The 18,606-nt window shown below is 41.6% G+C and overlaps 1 protein-coding gene across 1 annotated transcript in view; it reads right to left on the bottom strand.

Annotated features, from left to right (window-relative positions):
* Window positions 1-10,815, bottom strand: part of pdlim5a (PDZ and LIM domain 5a) — an 88,672-nt gene extending 77,857 nt beyond the window's left edge. The window contains exons 1-2 of the mRNA XM_080432330.1: window positions 10,687-10,815; window positions 9,811-10,042 (exon numbers count right to left, since the gene is read on the bottom strand). Coding sequence (XP_080288456.1) covers window positions 9,811-9,909 — 99 coding nt within the window. The 5' untranslated portion in view covers window positions 9,910-10,042; window positions 10,687-10,815. The remainder of the gene's footprint in view (window positions 1-9,810; window positions 10,043-10,686) is intronic.
* Window positions 10,816-18,606: the final 7,791 nt, after the last annotated feature.

The raw sequence follows: 18,606 nt of genomic DNA, 5'->3' as shown, positions 1-18,606 counted from the left end.
CACTGGAAGGCTGCAGATTTCCAAGCTGCCACAGCCGGCCATGTTCAAAAAAGAAACGGGCAACAAAAGACAAAACACCTGGTGCCAATATCTCCAATCCAAGCTCTGTAATCATGTCTTGTAAAAGCTAATTGCACTTCACAAAACTAAAGCCCAACAAAGAGAGCATTCATGCGATTACACTTTACTCAATAACAACATTGTCATGGTTGATGGACGCTGCTGCAAGGACAACACTCTGGGAAAACATATTAAGGAACAAGTTAAAGTCAAGCAAATACAAGACTGAACTTGAACTTGATCCAAATAAACACTCCCAGAACGAGAGTTACTTATATAGTTAATAACGTTGTATAGTTCATTCCGAATACTTTTCTAGTTTGCTTTTAAATGTGCATAAGAGGGCTAAATAGGTTTCCTATTTTAACCACATAAACTCTCCTTATTTTTTTTGCATGTAGACGCAAATAGACAAGAATATTTGGTCAAAATAACCAATCTGCAAGCTCACAACGCGTCGCAATGCGATGCATTGTGAGCTTTGTAGATCACAAGTACGCACAATACGGTTTAAGTGGTTAACTCTTTGACCACCAATGATGAGATGAAAATAAGTCATCATGTGTGTTGAAATTGTGTACTCATGCAAAACATTCAGCCAGTAATGGTGAGCAAGGAGAAGAGAAAGTGTTACTGTGGTTACTGGTCAGGTTACTGGGTACCGTGGACGGTTTGATTTTCTGGGCGATGGCGGGGGGAGGCTAAATCCTCTGCTTTTCGGGATATGTTTTATCTCACTCTGGTCTGACTCAATTCTACACTACTACATACAGTACATGCATTTCCTTTTGGGAAATGCAGATTGTCTGATATGTTTGATATTTATATATCACAATTTAACGAATTAATTAAAAATATATACGTTAACCACATTGACCCTGGTGTCTCTATTTTGGACATAAAAAAAACATATTCAAAAATTCAAATAATTTTTAATAATTTTAGAAAATAGCAAAAATGGCATAGCCTATCTACAAGTTCACAACCTGTTATGTGATGCGTTATGAGCTTGTAGATTTGTCTATTTCATTCTGGAAGCCTGAAGCCAGTTTGAGGTTCTAAGAGATGATATTGTATAATAGCAGGAGATCACGCATGACACACTCTAAAATACTGTGCATGAAGATAGTTTGAAGGTCTAAATGGTGTTCTTGCATCCTGATGTATATACTTCAGATGTAGTTTATGCTGTACCAGCAGGAGACTGCAGCAACCAGGCATAAAGCCAGCTATGTACAGTAAGTCAATAGTTATAAATGTCAACTGAAGTCACAAATAGTCAAACATAAATAAATAAATAATTAAATGAAATAAAATCATCAAAAAACATACTAGGGACACACTTTTGATTTGATTTGTCTCAATCAGTTGTAATACCATCATCGTCATGTCAAGGAGGATTAAATTGGCTCATGATTATGTACACATGACATTAATGAGCTATACTGTGGGGTGCCGATGGCCTAGTGGTTAAGGCGCATACCACGCAGGCTCTACTGCCGCAAGTTCGATTCCCCAGCCCGCGTGTCACTCCCTGTCTCTCTCTCCCTGTTCCCTGTCATTCTAGAACTGTACTATCCAATAAAGGCAGAAAAGCCCCAAAAGTATTTTAAAAAAAAGCTATACTGTAGTCTTTGGTGGCGCACAGTAGTACAACATCATAAAAAGGTTATCCAAAAATAAATCATAGGGAAGCGGATGACTTCTGTTGTTAGTCCAAACATTATTTTATTTTTCACTATTAAACTTGGCTCCCAACCGAGCTTAAGTCCAGCCATTGCAGTCATATTTAGGTCAGTATTGGTGTTGTACCAATATCCTTATGAATGAACACTTGGACTACAGCGCTCCCTTGAGAGCCATATAGTCTAAGAGGAAGACAGAGGAGACATACTGTATTAGCAGCCACTGGAAAATGCATTATAGTGCCATGAAACAATGAGGCATTCAAGGCCCTCCATTGTGTATTCACTGCAGTTACATGTTATGATAGTTTGTTCTGCCAGGAACATAGAGCTTTGGTATTTAAATTACATAACATATTACAGTCAGGGTAACGTGCTTGTTTAAAACTTCTGGATTTGTTCATGTTATGGCCCCAATAATAAAATCCTAATAATGCCTCACTCGCCTCCTGTATTGGTATAGACTTAACCCATTAAGACCGGGAACGCATCTATGTAACCACTTTTGAGATGAGGGTCGGCGGCCAAATACATATAATTTTGGGGGTCCTTGACATGAAAAAAAGATTGAGAACCACTGATAGCAACTTAAGTTTAAAAATAAAGGATTTAGAAGACGACGATGTGTAGAATCCCCAGAAGCAAAGATTTGAGTTAAAAATGCCCACCATGCCCTAGGAAACTTGTGGATAGCTAAAAAAAATACTAAAATGACCCAGTATGCGTTCCCGGATTGAATGGGTTAAAGTTCACTGGTTTCAGGAGTAATATGAGCGCAGCAAAACACAGCCTTTTAAGACTTTCTTTATTGAAGAGGAAAAACATCATCACTCAACACTATAGTTATGGATGATGAAGCTGCCAATAATGACTCCTCATTTAGGTCGAAGCTGAACGCAATGTGGGCGTGGTATGGTACTCACGTCATCATGGTTCCTGCGTATCGTTATGTGTAACTGGGCTTTACTTTATGAACTACAGGGTATTCTCAACCTTCTCAATTTCAAGAATCCCAGTTTGATATGCATTAGTTCCACAGAAACTCCATTTGATGCAGTTTTTGTTTTTAATCTTTGTAAAATCCTCAATGTTAATGTAACTCTCGGTGTGCACCAAATTGATCTGTAAGGGTCCATTTGGTTCCATTTGTAGACTCTCGGAATTTCAGACCCATAAGGGTCCATTTGATTCTTAACTAAATTATTAATCATTTACTGTAGCAGGAGACCCCCTGGAACCCACTTAAAGACCAAAGGAGGTCCCCAGACCCCATATTGAGAACCGGTGATCTAGCCCAGTATATCAACCCTGGCAAACGTCCCAATTTTGGGCCGGGGCTACTGCTGAGGTGTGCCGCGCCGTTTGAAGAAGGTTTGAAAAAATATAATTTTGAAAAAACCTTTTTTTTTAAACAATAATAATAATCAGGTATGCAAACAGCCCCGAGGTGAAAAGGGTGACAACATGCTGTTTTTTTCGGGTCAGGTGTCACACTATTGCCCTATTTGGATTAAAAACGGCTAGTGGAAGCTGAAAAGCTACAAGTTTGCATGTCTGAATAATGCAAAAACAGAAATATTTGTTTGCATTTGCTTTTTTTCTATATATATATATATACCGTATATCTAGGTGTGCCCTGGGATTTTTTGGCTATGCCAGGTGTGCCTTGGCACAAAAAAGGTTGATAGACACTGATCTAGCCAACCAACAACTAATCATCCATGTGGAGATGAACATACTACTAATAAGGTAACTGATATGACTTGATATGTTGTCAACATGCATTCTGGCATTCTGGAGGGCTGAGCATTGTTTTCAAATGGGAATCCCTCGCTTTTCTATTATCTATTCCTACAGTGCCTTTTTCAACCTCTAAGGAAACCCCTTTTAAAACGTTTCACGGCTATAATCAGCCGGTGGGAATATAGCACTCGTGTATGAATACAACCTGTACAGCATAGAGCACATGTTGTTAGCAACCGATGACAGGTAGTGGAAAGTAACCTAAAATTAAAGACGCTATAAATTGTGAAAAACAATGAACATGATGTCATAACCTTCAAGTTATCCCGTGCCATAAATGTTAAAGGCCTAGATTGACCTCTCCCACTGCCGTGAACGCAGTGCCCTCCTGCCAGTCCAATAATTGCCAAATAAAACATATCATCTGAGCCACACACACACTGACAGATTGATTTATGGGAGAGGAAGTTATAGTGATAACGTGTTGATTCTGGCAGTGGACATCTTTCGTTAAGACAAATAATGATTCATGGATGTTTGGTGGAGATAAATTAAAGCATTATTCAGTCATAGTCATGGAAGAGCTATCAACTGCAATTATGCCTCAGAGGATTGATGAGAGAGAGCGAGAGAGAGTGCGTGTGTGTGTCTGCGTGTGCGTGTGCTTGCGTGTGTGTGTGTTATTTAAAGAACAGAATTGCCTTTGAAATAGACCCACTGACCACCAAGGTCATTTGCTATAATCACCTGTTGAAGGGTCATCTCTGGGGAAGTGCAGCCAGCCCATTACTGATGCTGTTCCAGGAAAGACATTCTCGTTTGAACAGGTTTTAAATGTCCTATCTTTTTAGGAACCGTAGCATGTTTCATCTCTGCTTCTCCAACACCTTTCTATCCCCTGCATATATTTCAGTACGTCTCTGCATATCAGTAAATGTTCAGTTCTAATTTCTTGCCAGCCTATGCGCAATGATAACTACAGTATACACGTTCTACAAACAAATTACAATTCCTTACTGCTGTATAGAGTATTTTAATACAGATTCCACCATGATTTAACCACTACATCCAGTAAACAGATTCTCTTCCAAAAGATTTCAATACAAAATAACTGTCTTTGTCATTGTTTTTTCTCACTGATCTTTTGAGTAAATAATTGAAAGGTTTATATACTACTTTATCAGTGTAATGCACTAAACTCTGAGACAAACGTATTGTATGTGCAAATACTGTACAGTATCTGGCAATTCTGCTTCAACACTATAACCTTAAGACCATATCGTCGCTGTTGGGTGGAGACCTTGTATGTCACAAGCTCTTGTGAATCATTTTAATTGATTAAATATTTATAAAACCCACAGATAGATTTAACCACTTTCATTAATGCCCTACTTCGTCATACTGCAGTGTCACACAAAAATTGCAAAAAGTTGCCGATCAACAAGCTCACAACGTGTTGCAATGTATTGTGGCTATTTTTGCTACTTTTGTTTGACAAAGTAGGTGTTATGAAAAAACATAAATAAGTTGAAACATCCGACAGCAACGGCAGCAACGGTCGAATGTGCTGATCTGAGAGCAGTTTGTCTCTTGGGTGCATGTGGTTAAGTGAGTCTCGAGGTGATCTCAGATCAGTGTGACTGTTCTTAGAAGCTTTAATGTACACTGTCCTTCAGGCCCACTTCCCTGAAATTATTTTAGCTGCAAATCCAGTAAATGGCTTTCCCTCTAAAAGGTTTTAATATTGATTAACTGCCCAGCCAGCCTGCTGTAAATTGCACTGCAGTTAGTTAGCGGGAATTCTCCAACACCTCAATTACTATTTCGCTGCAAGCACAGACCTCAGACTACGCTCCAAACATCAGTTCAGCAGAAAAAGAAAAGTGAATGGATTCTCTGCTAAAAGGTTTTTAACAGAGATTAACAGCTGCCTGTGTCAGGCTGTGTGTCAACTTTGCTTCACTCTAAATTGTAAATGTCAACGTTAATGTGATTCCTCATAACCAAAGTTCACTAAGAGCATCCAACTATCAAGATGCGATACTATAGCCCTCTTGAGATCACAGTAAAACATTTTATTGACAGTTTGAGAGGCAAAACCATCAATCTAGGTCTGTTTTAAAGCTGCTTTCCTGAACACAACACAACTTAAACTCTATACTTTGCTGACTGGACTCAACTAGGCTTCATGTGTTTAAAAAGCTATTGTTCAATAGTTGTGTAACTCTGATTTGTACACTCTCAGACTTAAATCGAAACAGAGGATTTTACTGTATATGACATCACATGCACTGGCATGCAATAAAACATGTCTAGGACTATAAAGGGACTGGACAATGTAGATAGAGAATACAGACACAGCAGCTGTAACATGGAGTGTGGTCTGGCAACAGCGTTGCCGTCTCCAATAGCCCCCACGATTTAGTCACTTCCTACAGTAGAACCAACACTGTGTGTGTGTGTGTGTGTGTGTGTGTGTGTGTGTGTGTGTGTGTGTGTGTGTGTGTGTGTGTGTGTGTGTGTGTGTGTGTGTGTGTGTGTGTGTGTGTGTGTGTGTGTGTGTCTCTCTGTCTGTCTGTCTCTCTGATCAGTGGTCAGAACTAAGTGCTGTCCCTAGTTGCCTTAAAAAGGATTTAATAGGCTGTCGGCTGGGATTGGGTTGGGTTAGGTCAGGTTCTGGCATGGTTCTCATGCCCAGTCTGAAAACAACGTTCTTTATGAGTGAGTGAGTCATGTCTCACAAAAGACATAAAAAAGACAGATAGAGAAAGAAAGAAAGAAAGAAAGAAAGAAAGAAAGAAAGAAAGAAAGAAAGAAAGAAAGAAAGAAAGAAAGAAAGAAAGAAAGAAAGAAAGAAAGAAAGAAAGAAAGAAAGAAAAGCATAGATATGCTAGTGTATAGACAGATGGAAATAAAACAATTCCATAATGTTGGTGATGACCAGGATCAAAAGCATAAGAGCACCAGGCTAGATGAGAAGTGCACTGCCAAATCAATTAGTGTACAGTTTACAAATGTAACACATGGACCCATGAATGTCCATTGATTACATCTTGTGTGAGTTACAAATGGATGAATTAACACTGAGGATTTTGCTGTGTAAGAGCAACAGACAGACAGGTCAAGACAGATTTGCGTCACATAGACAGGCATTGTATCTGGCTTCTTCAGCTGTCATCAGTACTCAGTCACCCAAAACCGCTTTACACATTCATCACTATGATGTGCGTTGCATATTGATATCAGTTTACATAGTCACATGTGCATGATTCAGCTCAGCTCACCTCCTCTCTATCCTATCTTCTCCTTTCTCCTCTTAAATTGATGGTTAATAATTTACATCATTTACACCAATTACACCCGATTACTGGAAATAAAGAATTCAACTGAAGTGTTTACATGCATAGCATTAGTGTGAATACTGCGATAACATGGTGTCATTACATATTATGGCTAGGTATACAAAGTAAAAACTGAAAGAAATCCAACAGGGCTTTCCATGTCCAAATAAATTGACAATTGCCAGGTAGATGTTTTTGACAACCAGAGTATTGCCTTAATCAGCTAAGTTGTATTGGAATGGAAAAGCACTCATTGAATCACTGTTTATTGTCTCTAGATTCAAAACCTATATATATTATTTACTTTCTACATAAGGATTTGAATGGGGTCAATTATTCAGTGAGTAAAAAAAGAATAGGGTTACAAAGGGTTCTTGTAGGAACAGCAACCTTGATAGCAGATGTACAAGCTCACAGCAAGCTTGTACATCTGCTATTTTTGAACAAATTTGTAAACATCTCAACAATTTTCTTTTTCTGGAGGTCCCTGGAACAAAACATTTTCAGATGGGTGTCCGCGGCCAAATATATATCAATTTGGGGGTCCTGGATTAGAACGAATGTACTTTCCAGGTCTTAATGGGTTAAACAGTGGTGAGTCCGGTAAACCACATAATATTGCAGTATTACACACACTTCAGAAGGCTTAAAATTGCATCAATACCCCAAACTGTAACTTTATTGGTACTTAACTCAACCTATCCCTGCCAACATCTCAAAATGTCCTCTTCCTGATGTGGTGCTAAAGGTCACGTTGGGCTGGTTATTGGTTGGACTTTTGCCAACGCGTTTGGGTTGTAGAGTACCTTCAAATACGGTCAGTAATGCAAAGCTAGCACTTACGATTTTCATTACTTTTTCCTCTTTCATCAGTCTACTCATTCATTCCTCTGTCATCTGTCTAACGTTTTACTCTAATTAGAATCAGCTAAAATCTAGAGCACACTTTTCCAAAGAAGAAATGTGCACGCACGCACACGCACACACGCACACGCACACACACACACACACACACACACACACACACACACACACACACACACAAATCACATGGCTCCAGTTAGTGGGAAAAGTATCACATCCAAAGCAATAACACAAACATGGCAACCCAAATCTACCCAGAGGGAGGTTGGCACAGGACCTGGCGATCCATTCATCAGTCTCATGTTGCCCTGTGTCTCTACACTGACAGCTTTAGCCATTCATTGAGTGTCTGAGTGTGTGTGTGTGTGTGTGTGTGTGTGTGTGTGTGTGTGTGTGTGTGTGTGTGTGTGTGTGTGTGTGTGTGTGTGTGTGTGTGTGTGTGTGTGTGTGTGTGTGTGTGTGTGTGTGTGTGTGTGTGTGTGTGTGTGTGTGTGTGTGTGTGTGTGTGTGTGTGTGTGCGTGTGTGTGTGTGTGTGTGTGTGTGGCAACGCATGTAGTCACATTTGCCAGTCTGTCAGACAGCCAGAAAAGCTGCATAGTCTAAGCAGCGCAGGACAGAAGCGGACACTACTCAGAGAGACAGAGAGAGAGGAAAAGAAAGTGTATGCGTCACGGTGCAGCTGGTGTGGTGAAGGGAGATCTGTAGTTTGCATGTGCACATGATGCATGTCTGTGAACACGCACAAGATATTACACTATATTATATTGGCAGGGCAAGAGGAGGTAAATGTTGTTCATATATCTATGAGCACAAATTGCAGGACAAAGAAATCAGGGGACCATCAAGTTTCTTACTACATCAAGCGTTGTGATTGAAACTCACTTGTGTGCCAGAACTCAAATTTACTGCACATTTTTATTTTAGACAATCCAGGGATTCCGCTAGACCAGTTCAGTCTAGGCGCACAACCGAGACTGAATTGTCCACACCGTGACTAAATGTCAGAAAAATATGCCACAATGGAATAAATGCAGTTCTGTTTAATATAATGTGACACCAACATTATCATTGAAGAATGTTCATGGCTACTCTTAAAATATTAAATAAGTGTGAACCCATAGTCATATTGTATATTGTACAGCTGGGTTCATTACGTGAAAGATGACATATGTTTCAGTAGCAGTGCCACAGGAGGGGGAGGGGGACGGAAAGGGAGGATTAAGGCAAATTTACACTTCATCACAATGACTGATCTTCAAGTGAGAGACGTGACGTGACGTGACATGATGTGCCTTTCAGTTGAAGATCAGTTATTTGACGGGGGTGTGACGTGATCATATGATGAAATATAAACCAGGCTTTAGAGGCAGAGAGAGATCCCAAGGGGTTGAACCGGTAGAGCTTGGAAAGGACAGATGGGAGGGGAAAGGCTGGGGGGTGGAAGGGTGTACTGTAGGTTGAAGGGTTTAAAGGGTGAAGGGTGGAGGGGTAAAGGGGTAAAGGGAGGAGGGGTAAAGGGTGGAGAGTGGAGGGGTAAAGGGTGGAGGGGGTAAAGGGTGAAGGGGTAAAGGGAGGAGGGGTAAAGGGTAAAAAGGTGAAGGGTAGCAGGTAGGGTGGAGGGGGTAGGGGGAAATGGGTGAAGTGTTGAGGGGGTAAAGGGTGGAGGGATAAGGGGTGGAGGGGTAACAGGTGGAGCTGAAGGGGTAAAGGGTGAAGGGTGGAGGGATAAAGAGTGAAGAACAAGTAGACAAGAAAGAAGGGAAGCAAACTAGTGTTCATCTTTTTCATCTCTCAGCCAGATGGCGCTGTGGATTCCATGCCATTCCATGGCTTCCCTCTGAGGTGTGCAGTGCATGTGTGTTTGTGTGTGCAACGGTGTGTCTATGCACGTGCACATACTTGTCGAGATTAAAGAAGTGCATATGTGTTTACACAAACCAGGCCACATTTTTTGGCAATATGAAGAGGGTGTGAGGAGGAACGATATGGACTAGCGCTATCATCGTGTGTCTTCGAGTGGGCCCATTTTGTGTGTGTGTGTGTGTGCGTGTGCGTGTGCGTGTGCGTGTGTGTGTGCGTGTGCGCGTGTGTGTGTGTGTGTGTGTGTGTGTCTCACCCTGGAGATGGTGAGTGGCATGTTGAAGTCCTTCCCTCCTTGCAGCCTGAAGCCCCAGGGGGCGGGGCCTAAGAGAGTGACACTGTAGTTGCTGCTCATGTTTCCCTTCAATTACGTCAATAACACTCAGCCGACGGGCAGCGATGGAGTCACAAACAGGCAACGACGATGACACCGGCGCACACTGACGATGTCACTTCCAATGGCAGGAACGTCACTGATGCCTCAAGATCTGAGAAAGAATGAAGATAATCAGACGTCAGTGTTGTTGTTGTTTTTCTATCACAGGAATACACAAGACGGTTGAGAAGGATTGAGAGATGGAGGTTCAAAGGTAAAATAAAATAAATACTAATTTTAAGAATCAAATACAAAAGTGATCCAGCAAGGGTCAATTGCCAACATAAAAAAAGATCACGAAAGAAGAAGAAACCTCATAAGAAAAGAAAAATATTATGGAGTTACTTCCTTGGCCTACAGGTAAAGAAATGTGGCGCTCATCAGTACAGCTAATCAATCCAATTGAAATCACTATCATCAACATGAAACTGACAGCATTCTCTTCAAGAGGTAAAGTAAAAAACTAACTTTCAAAGCATCAATCAAGAGTGTGTCACAGAAAAAGCACAACAGACTTCACATACATCTGTACAAGCGCATGCACATCCATTTTGATTCACAACAGTACAAATAAAAATCCTCAATTTATCCATTTGTAACTCTGAGAGTGTACACTCTCAGAGTTAAATGAACACTGAGGATTTTACTGTGCACCTTAAGCAACACACTCTCTAAGCTTTACTCAACAGCAGTAGGTTTGTAGCATAGCTTCTATTAATTTACTTCCCTTATTTCATGAAGGAAGAAAGGCTGTACCTCTTTAAGGTAAATCCCCAAAGAAACAGTGGTCCTTGACAGTCAGGCAGGTAAGACAATCAGTGTATAGTCCCCAAGTATCCCGTGGACTGTCCCCTTCCCAGCAAAAACACCATGTGTGTGTGTACGTGTGTGAGGATGGATGCCATGCTCTTTTATACCAGCCAATGACAGAGGGGAGGGACAGGTGGAGGAGGGGAGAGAGGAGGGAGGTGAGGGGATGCCTGGGTAGAAAACGTGAAAGGAGTCGAGAGGGGGGAGGAGAGAAAGCAAGAGAGGGGAGGGGAATGGAACATGCCGGATCGGAGGGGGTGGGAGAGAACAGACGAGAGAAGAGGAGAGGATTGGGGGAAGAGAGGGAGATGATAAAAGGGAGGGGTATGTGGGGGGTGGAGAGAGCAGCACTCTGAAACAAGGAGGGGGAGAGAGAGAGACACAGAGAGAGAGGGACTATGAGGGATTAAGTAAAGAGTGGGAGATCACTGCACATGCAGAGACGATGGCAGGGGGAGGGAGAGAATGCAGGGAAGATGGGGGGAGAGAGAGAGAGAGAGAGAGAGAGAGAGAGAGAGAGAGAGAGAGAGAGAGAGAGCGATACGAGGGTGGGGGTTTATTTTTCATCCGGATATTTTGGGAACGCAGGCTCAGCGCCGCAGGCAGGCAGGCGGAGGGGCAGTTTGATGGAACCAGCCTTAACCCTAAACACAAATGTCCCCCAAAGGCATGGCTTAAAAGGTTTCACAATAGGAATGTTCCACAAACAGTGGCTAGTGGGGGGGCATGTTGACAGCACCACTGGCACCAACGGTGTACACTGTGTGCTGGCAACTCACACAGTACATCGTTGGTCAACTCACGGCACGGCCAGTTTCTTAAAGAGTCTTAATCACTTTCAACCTGATGTCCCTATTTTCAGCATGTCATTATAGATGAAAATTGTCAAAAAATAGCAGATGAACAAGCTCACAACGCATCGGGATGTGCTACACTATTATTGCTATTCCTTATACAACGAAGTATATCAGGCTTAAACGGTTGTAAAAAAGAAATGTCACCGTTCGTAATGTTAACGGGTGAAAAAAAAAGAAGAGAAAAAAAACAGGCAGAAGGGGGATCTCACTCTATCCCGTATTCTTTTCACCGTCTATACCTCATCTCCAGTTTCATACAGTAGCTCCTTAGACAGTGTGAAGTTGTGACTTTATTATTTGAACATAGTATGTACAGTACTGTTGCAGCCATTCAAATCAGCCCATGTATTGCTTTGCTGTACACAGTGAATTCCGGGGTGTTTATTCAACTCTGAGTGTAAAATGGATTGAATGGAATGAATGAATTGAGTCCAGTCGATCTTTTTGGGTCCATTTTCACATTGTCAAAGATACATTTAAATTTTTACTGTGTAGCATGTCTTTGCTATTCTGCTACTCATGTGTAAATAATATAATATTGTCCATATTTTCAAATGCCTTTTTATGCCACTTATGAATTGCCTTTGTACTGTATATGAAATACTTGTCATGCCTTTCCGTAGAGCAGCAATGCCATTACAATCACATGTACTTACAATATTCCTGATTAAATGCACTTACAAAGAACGTCAACTTTTTGACCCTGGCTCTAGTCCATTATGTTATTCGAGCCCAGACAGGCCAATATTGACTTTAGCCTTTAGCCTGTGGACCGATATAGCAGCAGCTCAATACAACACTCTCATCCCATCCCTTTCTCTGGCCATCACTGCAAACACACATGCACACATACTGTACGCATATAATCGGAGACACACACACTTGCACACACAGTTACTCTGGCCAACACATAGCTGAGCACAGTGCTCACCAAGCCCGTTATAGCATCCCGATGAGCTCTCAATCAAAAGAGGATTTCTCATAATAAAGCAACAAACACAGAGGGAGAAGAAAGAGTGGGACTCAGAGGGAGTTGAGAAAGAGAACGAAAAAGAGAGAGAGAAAACATTTGACCTTTATGAGAAGAGTCCAACTGACTGCTCAGTGCATAATCAATCTGTCTGTGTGAGATTACATTAGATCCATTTAACTTCCTGCACACTTACCAGATACGACCATGATGAATATGGAAGGTATGGAAGGAAGCTTTACATCCACATAGATGCTCTTCATTAACCTTCAAGTGACATTGTGTCTAATACATAGTTTGTTCTGGACAACTGCCAACTTTAACAATAGCAGAGACAGCAGTGAAAACTCCAGGAAAGTTAGGGAGGGAAACGTCATTAACCACTTTTCCACGGCAGAGCCGACAATAGGGCCATAGCTAGCTAATACATTACATTATAAAAAGGGACTGGATGTTTATCTGAAGGGGATATTTGATAGTACATATATAGCAAGATACAAAAAGAATAAAGGCCCTTTCACCCAGAACATGGCAACGGCACCACCGTGCTGTGAAACCAAGTATTTCCAATGGCTTGGGGGCGTGCAACAATGGCTAGCTGCTGCGCAAAAAAATTGGTTAACGTTGAACTTTGACCGTTGTGCGTTGTGAAGAATACACATGCCAATGTGGCCAATAAAAACGAGTCATCCAGCCAGGCATGGAAGGGAAAATGGAGCTGAGGTGGATCATAATGGAAAAAGTCAGACTTTATTGTGTGTTATCCTTGATTGTTTTAAACAAACGTGTATGAATGATTCATAGGTTTTATGCAATCTAAATAAACTAAACTAAACACTGATTTTGTGTGGGTCTGAACAATGGATGTATTAAAAGACAGTCTGAATTCCCTGAATTGTTTGACAAAAGTGCGTTCATATTTCAAGACCTCAGGAGGAAAGCTCTATGTTGGAAACATGCCTACTGGGGTTTACACCCAAGCACTGTAGGTTCTGTATCATGTCAGGTGTGTTTTAACAGCTTGTAGTCAATATGTGTGTATGATAAACATATCTTAAATGTATGTGTTCCCCCTCAATAGCTCTACAGATGTTTCTTAATTGAATTAATGAGGTATAATGGTATAATTCTCATAAAGTATATTTTATTACATAGCAGACATAGTGATGTAGTGACATAGTCGTGCTAGATGTTTTGAAAACTTCCCCCATGAAGAGAACTTTGAGGATTCAAGGGCTATCAGCCATGGTTGGCTCCATTTGGGTTTGTATGGGAAACGAAGCTAATGAGTAAGATCTAGTTAGCCTGGTTAAGTTGCTCCTGTGGCACAAACTACAGTAGGCTAGTGTTTAATAAGCCTTGGTTCAGCTTGGCTCTGTAAACTGAAACCTGTCATCGGGGGGATGATCCAAACAGTGCACATACACTAGCATCTTTGAAGAAACAAAAAAATAGTACACAGTACAGAAGAAATAGTACAGAAGAAACAAACAAAAAGCGTGAACACTGCACAGACTCGTGATCACACTTATTATTGTATACTACAGTATATACTGCTATAAGCGTTTCATGACATCACTGACCCGTATTATGCGTATTATTTCTCTACTGTATACAGAGAACCACAGCTCCACTATCATGTCTGTTAGGTCCAGGGTCCTCAAAGAAGGTTAACTGGGGTCAAAGGGAAGTCAGGAGTTGGGAGCTGTAAGGATAGCGGAAGCAGGTAAGGAAGCAGAGGAGATTAGACCTGAACACAGCAGGAAGTAGCATGATCTTGATCAGGTTATGTGATCAAGAAAACAGAAGGAGGCAGGAAATAATCAAGTGGGGGGAAGAAATGCATTATTTGAAGGTGCACTCAAGTGGAGCGCAAATCTCTGCCAGAAGGCATGCCCCAATAATAATATTTGTGTGCATTTTTCATCCAAATGTCAGGCAGGTAGTGAGGGTGGACTGGGTGTAGCAGTGATGGTTTTGGAGGGGCGGGAGAGCTGTGCCGTCATGTGCATAGCAGTGAAACCAGAGGCTGTGACGGTGAAGGATCTGTCCGAGAGGGAGCATGCAGAGGATGAAGAGTAGAGGTCCAAGCACGCAGCCCTGAGGGACACCTCAGTTAACAGGAGTTGTGAATGATAAGCAGTTGTTTATGTAAATGAATTGATGTCTGTCAGAGAGGTAGGATTTGAACCAGCAGAGGGCAATGTCAGTGATGACAAGGGTGGTTTGATGAGTAAGGAATGTTAATGGTATTAACTCTTTGACTGCCAGAGTGATAGTGTAATAGTGTGCCACTGCTGCCAACGAAAAAGAGCAATTTTACTGTACCTTTGAAAAATCACGGAATATTCTCTGTGACCTCCGTCCTCATAGCTTATTACACGCACAGGGTTCTCGTAGTATAGGGGGGGGATTGTCCGCTCGGGCTAATCCATTGCACAGCTGTGGCCATTTGAATGAGGCTTGTTTTTGCCGTAAAGCAAGAGGAACAGAGATATAGCGATTTCCCCATATGAAATAAACAGGAAGTAAACAAGCTGTTTTTTTTAACCCATTAACCTGTTGTAACCAATACATCTTTTAAGCTTTCAATCCGGGACAGATGGGGTAATGTCCAGTAATGAAGAGAAGGAGTAGGTGAGTATAGGGATCTAGTTCAGGTCCATGGGGGGAGAAAGTGGCCAGCTGGTTATGGATAGTGTTGATTTTGTCATGGAAAAAAGATTTAGGAGTTTATTGATGGGAGAGAAAAGAACTCTGGGGTTGTCGCTGCCAGACTGGATGATTCCGGAGGAGTAGGAGGAGCGGGTGGAGTTCAGAGTGTCTTTGTAGAGCTGCAGTTATTGTTTATACTACTAGATGTCTGTGTGGATGATGAGACCGGTTTTCTTGGTGAGCCTTTCCCACTGTCGGCCCTTGGACTTAAGCTGGTGTAGTTTGTCAGTGTACCAAGGGCGGCACGTGGGTGAAGGAGACAGATGTGGTTTGAATGCGTGCAAGTTGGTCCAGGCAGGAGGAGAATGGGGTATTGTAGATATTAACCAGTTTGGTGGGAGAAACAGTCTGAGTGAAGGAGGAATTCAAAATGGCATCAGAGAGAGATGTGGAGAAAGAAGATGAATTGATGGTCTTCAGGTGCCGGAAGGTTATGGTGCGTCTCAGCGTCACATGGGAGGTGGAGGTGGGAGTGTCGATGTGGAATGTGATGGCCAGATGGTCGGAGGGGGAGCTGGGGAGGTCAAAGATGGTGGTGCTGGTGGAACAGACCAGGTCTAGGGTGTGGCCTTTATTGTGTGGGTGGGGAAATCAACGTGTTGGGTGATATAGAAAAATGAAATTCAGATGCTGTTGATGCGCAGTCTTTTTATTTTACACATCAAAAGGGATATTTCACTTTCAACCATGTTTGAGGTCATTTTAACATCAACTCAGGCTTTTATGAGCACCTCAGACAGTTTTTAAGTTACTTGATTCTGTATTTAGATATTTGATATGCATTTTAACTCGCCCCCTTCCTATACAAACCCATTGTAACTTCAAAGTCTATTTTAACCATGTTAGATTCACTGAAAACACCAGTCCTTGATTCTGGTGACTGATATTGTGCTTCTCATGTGTGAAGGGGCCGTGTTTTTTCGATTACTTTTTTCTTTTTTGGGGGGGGGGGGACGAATAAATAAATAAATGAAAAAAGCAATTGAAAAATACAGCCCCCTCGTAGAAGGACAATATCAGTCACCAGAACCAAGGACGGGTGTTTTCGATGAATCTATCATGGTTGAAATGGAGTTTGAAATTACAATGGGTTTGTAATTGATTAAATGAATCAAATATCTAAGTACTGAATCAAGCAACTAAAAAACTGTCTGGGGTGCTCACAACACCCAAGTAGACGTTAAAATGACCCCAAACATGTTTGAAAGTGAAATGTCTTTCAGTGAAGGGTTGAGAGTGAGAGCCCAAAGTTCCATGGACCTACAGTACAGTGGATTGGATTGCAGGGTACAGGGTGAGCTGCATATCCAATCAGAATTATATAAGGACTGCAGGCTGAAAATACTCCCCACAGTAGTGATTTATTTGAATAATCATACAGACATCAAATTGTCAGTATGATTATTCAAGCATTGAAACAGAAGGAAAAAAAGAAGATATGAACAGAACGGTATAATCATGTTAAATACTAACAATGGAGAGTGCACAGCACGAAGCTTCAGACACCATGCCAGTCAAACCCCCTTTGTTCTGTCCAAGGGTCTTTTCCGCTCCCCATATGCTCACGTCTCCACGTGCTTAATGACCGGAGTTTAACAGCCCCCCACCCAAACACACACACACACGCACACGCCCCACCCCCTAATCGTGTGATAATCTCGCTCTCTAAGTGACATTTAATGCATCATCCACGTGAACAAAAGAGGACACCCCAACCCCCTATTCATCCATCTCTCACACACACACACACACACACACACACACACACACACACACACACACACACACACACACACACACACACACACACACACACACACACACACACACACACACACACACACACACACACACATATATGTTCACTATACACTTGGGGCAACAATAAATAGGCCACATATACATGGACATACATGCACATACACAGCGTGCACATACATCATTTGGCTTGGGTCAAGTCTGAGGGCAACAGCTGACAAGAAGATTTATACCAAATTTACTTTTTATTTAATTAAATCTGTGATTGAACTATTGGTCAGGATTAGGTCAAAACAGTATGCTATAGGATTATTGCAAAGATGGGAAAGAGCGGGTGCTTGAGCCAAATTCCTGCCATAGCACATCAAAAATATATACAGTATATACATTTATGTAAAAAGCAAATAATATAGCCTTGCTGGGCCAAAACAAAACCATTTCACTGTAACATAGTAAAGTATTGTAATGAGCCTGTGTACAGTATACAGTATAGTATACTGTATCTCTGTCTGCAATGACTATAATGTATTATCAAATCTCAACAAGGTCCAAAAGTCAAGGTCAAGGTCAAGAAGGTCAGTTATTGATTAACCCATTGTCGTTCTTCTGATCTATGCATTGTAGAAAGATGAGACTGATTGTATTTGAAAGATTGTCTCATTCCATTTCACTTCCCTGTGTTAACTTTCCTAGAAGGCGTAATATACATGTAAATGCTTATTGGAGTTTGGCATTTCACTACTCAACTATGCACACCTCTAGGATGACCCTGTTTAACATGCATAAAGACACATCAATTTGTAACTCTTATGCACCCCGGGTCCATTTGGTTACATTTGTACAGTCTCAGTGTTATATAACACTCAGGATTTTAGTGTATGATTGAACCGGGCAAAGATGTAAACGAGTGAACTCGAGTATTAAGGTATTATGGTGTTGCTGAGAAACCATGCATTCTCTGCAAAGGTTTAAAGCGCTCTAACACAATTAATATCATTTTCTGATACAAAGCACGATGCTTTTACGTGAACTAAGATAGATTTAATGAAACCACAGACTTCAAAAGAGCTCAGCTGAACCATGTTTCTTAATGGGAAATGGAAAGTGGGATATTGTAGGTAGTGTTTTGCCTTCCTTGCTTAGATTGTTTGCATGGTTTGTATCAGGGAAGTTATCCAACTTTCATAAACAACTCAAGAGATATGCTGAGCAGACACACAAACACAAACAAGAACATAACAGAGGCAGGCTCAAGCACACTGGCAAACAAATGCATGTACACACGCTACACACATGAACTCTTGCATCCAGACACACAGGCTCAGACGTATAGACACACACATGCATGCACGCGCACGCACGCACGCGCGTGTGCGCGCACACACACACACACACACACACACACACACACACACACACACACACACACACACACTTCATCCGATCAGTCTGACCCCTCCATACTGACATAAACCTGGCTAATCCTCCTCATCCATTGCCTGCAAATACTTTACATTACTCTATTAAAGGTCAATCACCTCTTTTCCTTACGTAATGCAGTCTACT

This window comes from Gymnoscopelus braueri (assembly GCF_963280865.1).
Source record: "Gymnoscopelus braueri genome assembly, chromosome: 7".
Lineage (NCBI taxonomy): Eukaryota > Metazoa > Chordata > Actinopteri > Myctophiformes > Myctophidae > Gymnoscopelus > Gymnoscopelus braueri.
Note: the sequence above shows the minus strand (reverse complement) of the source record. Positions and strands in the feature narration are given on the sequence as shown.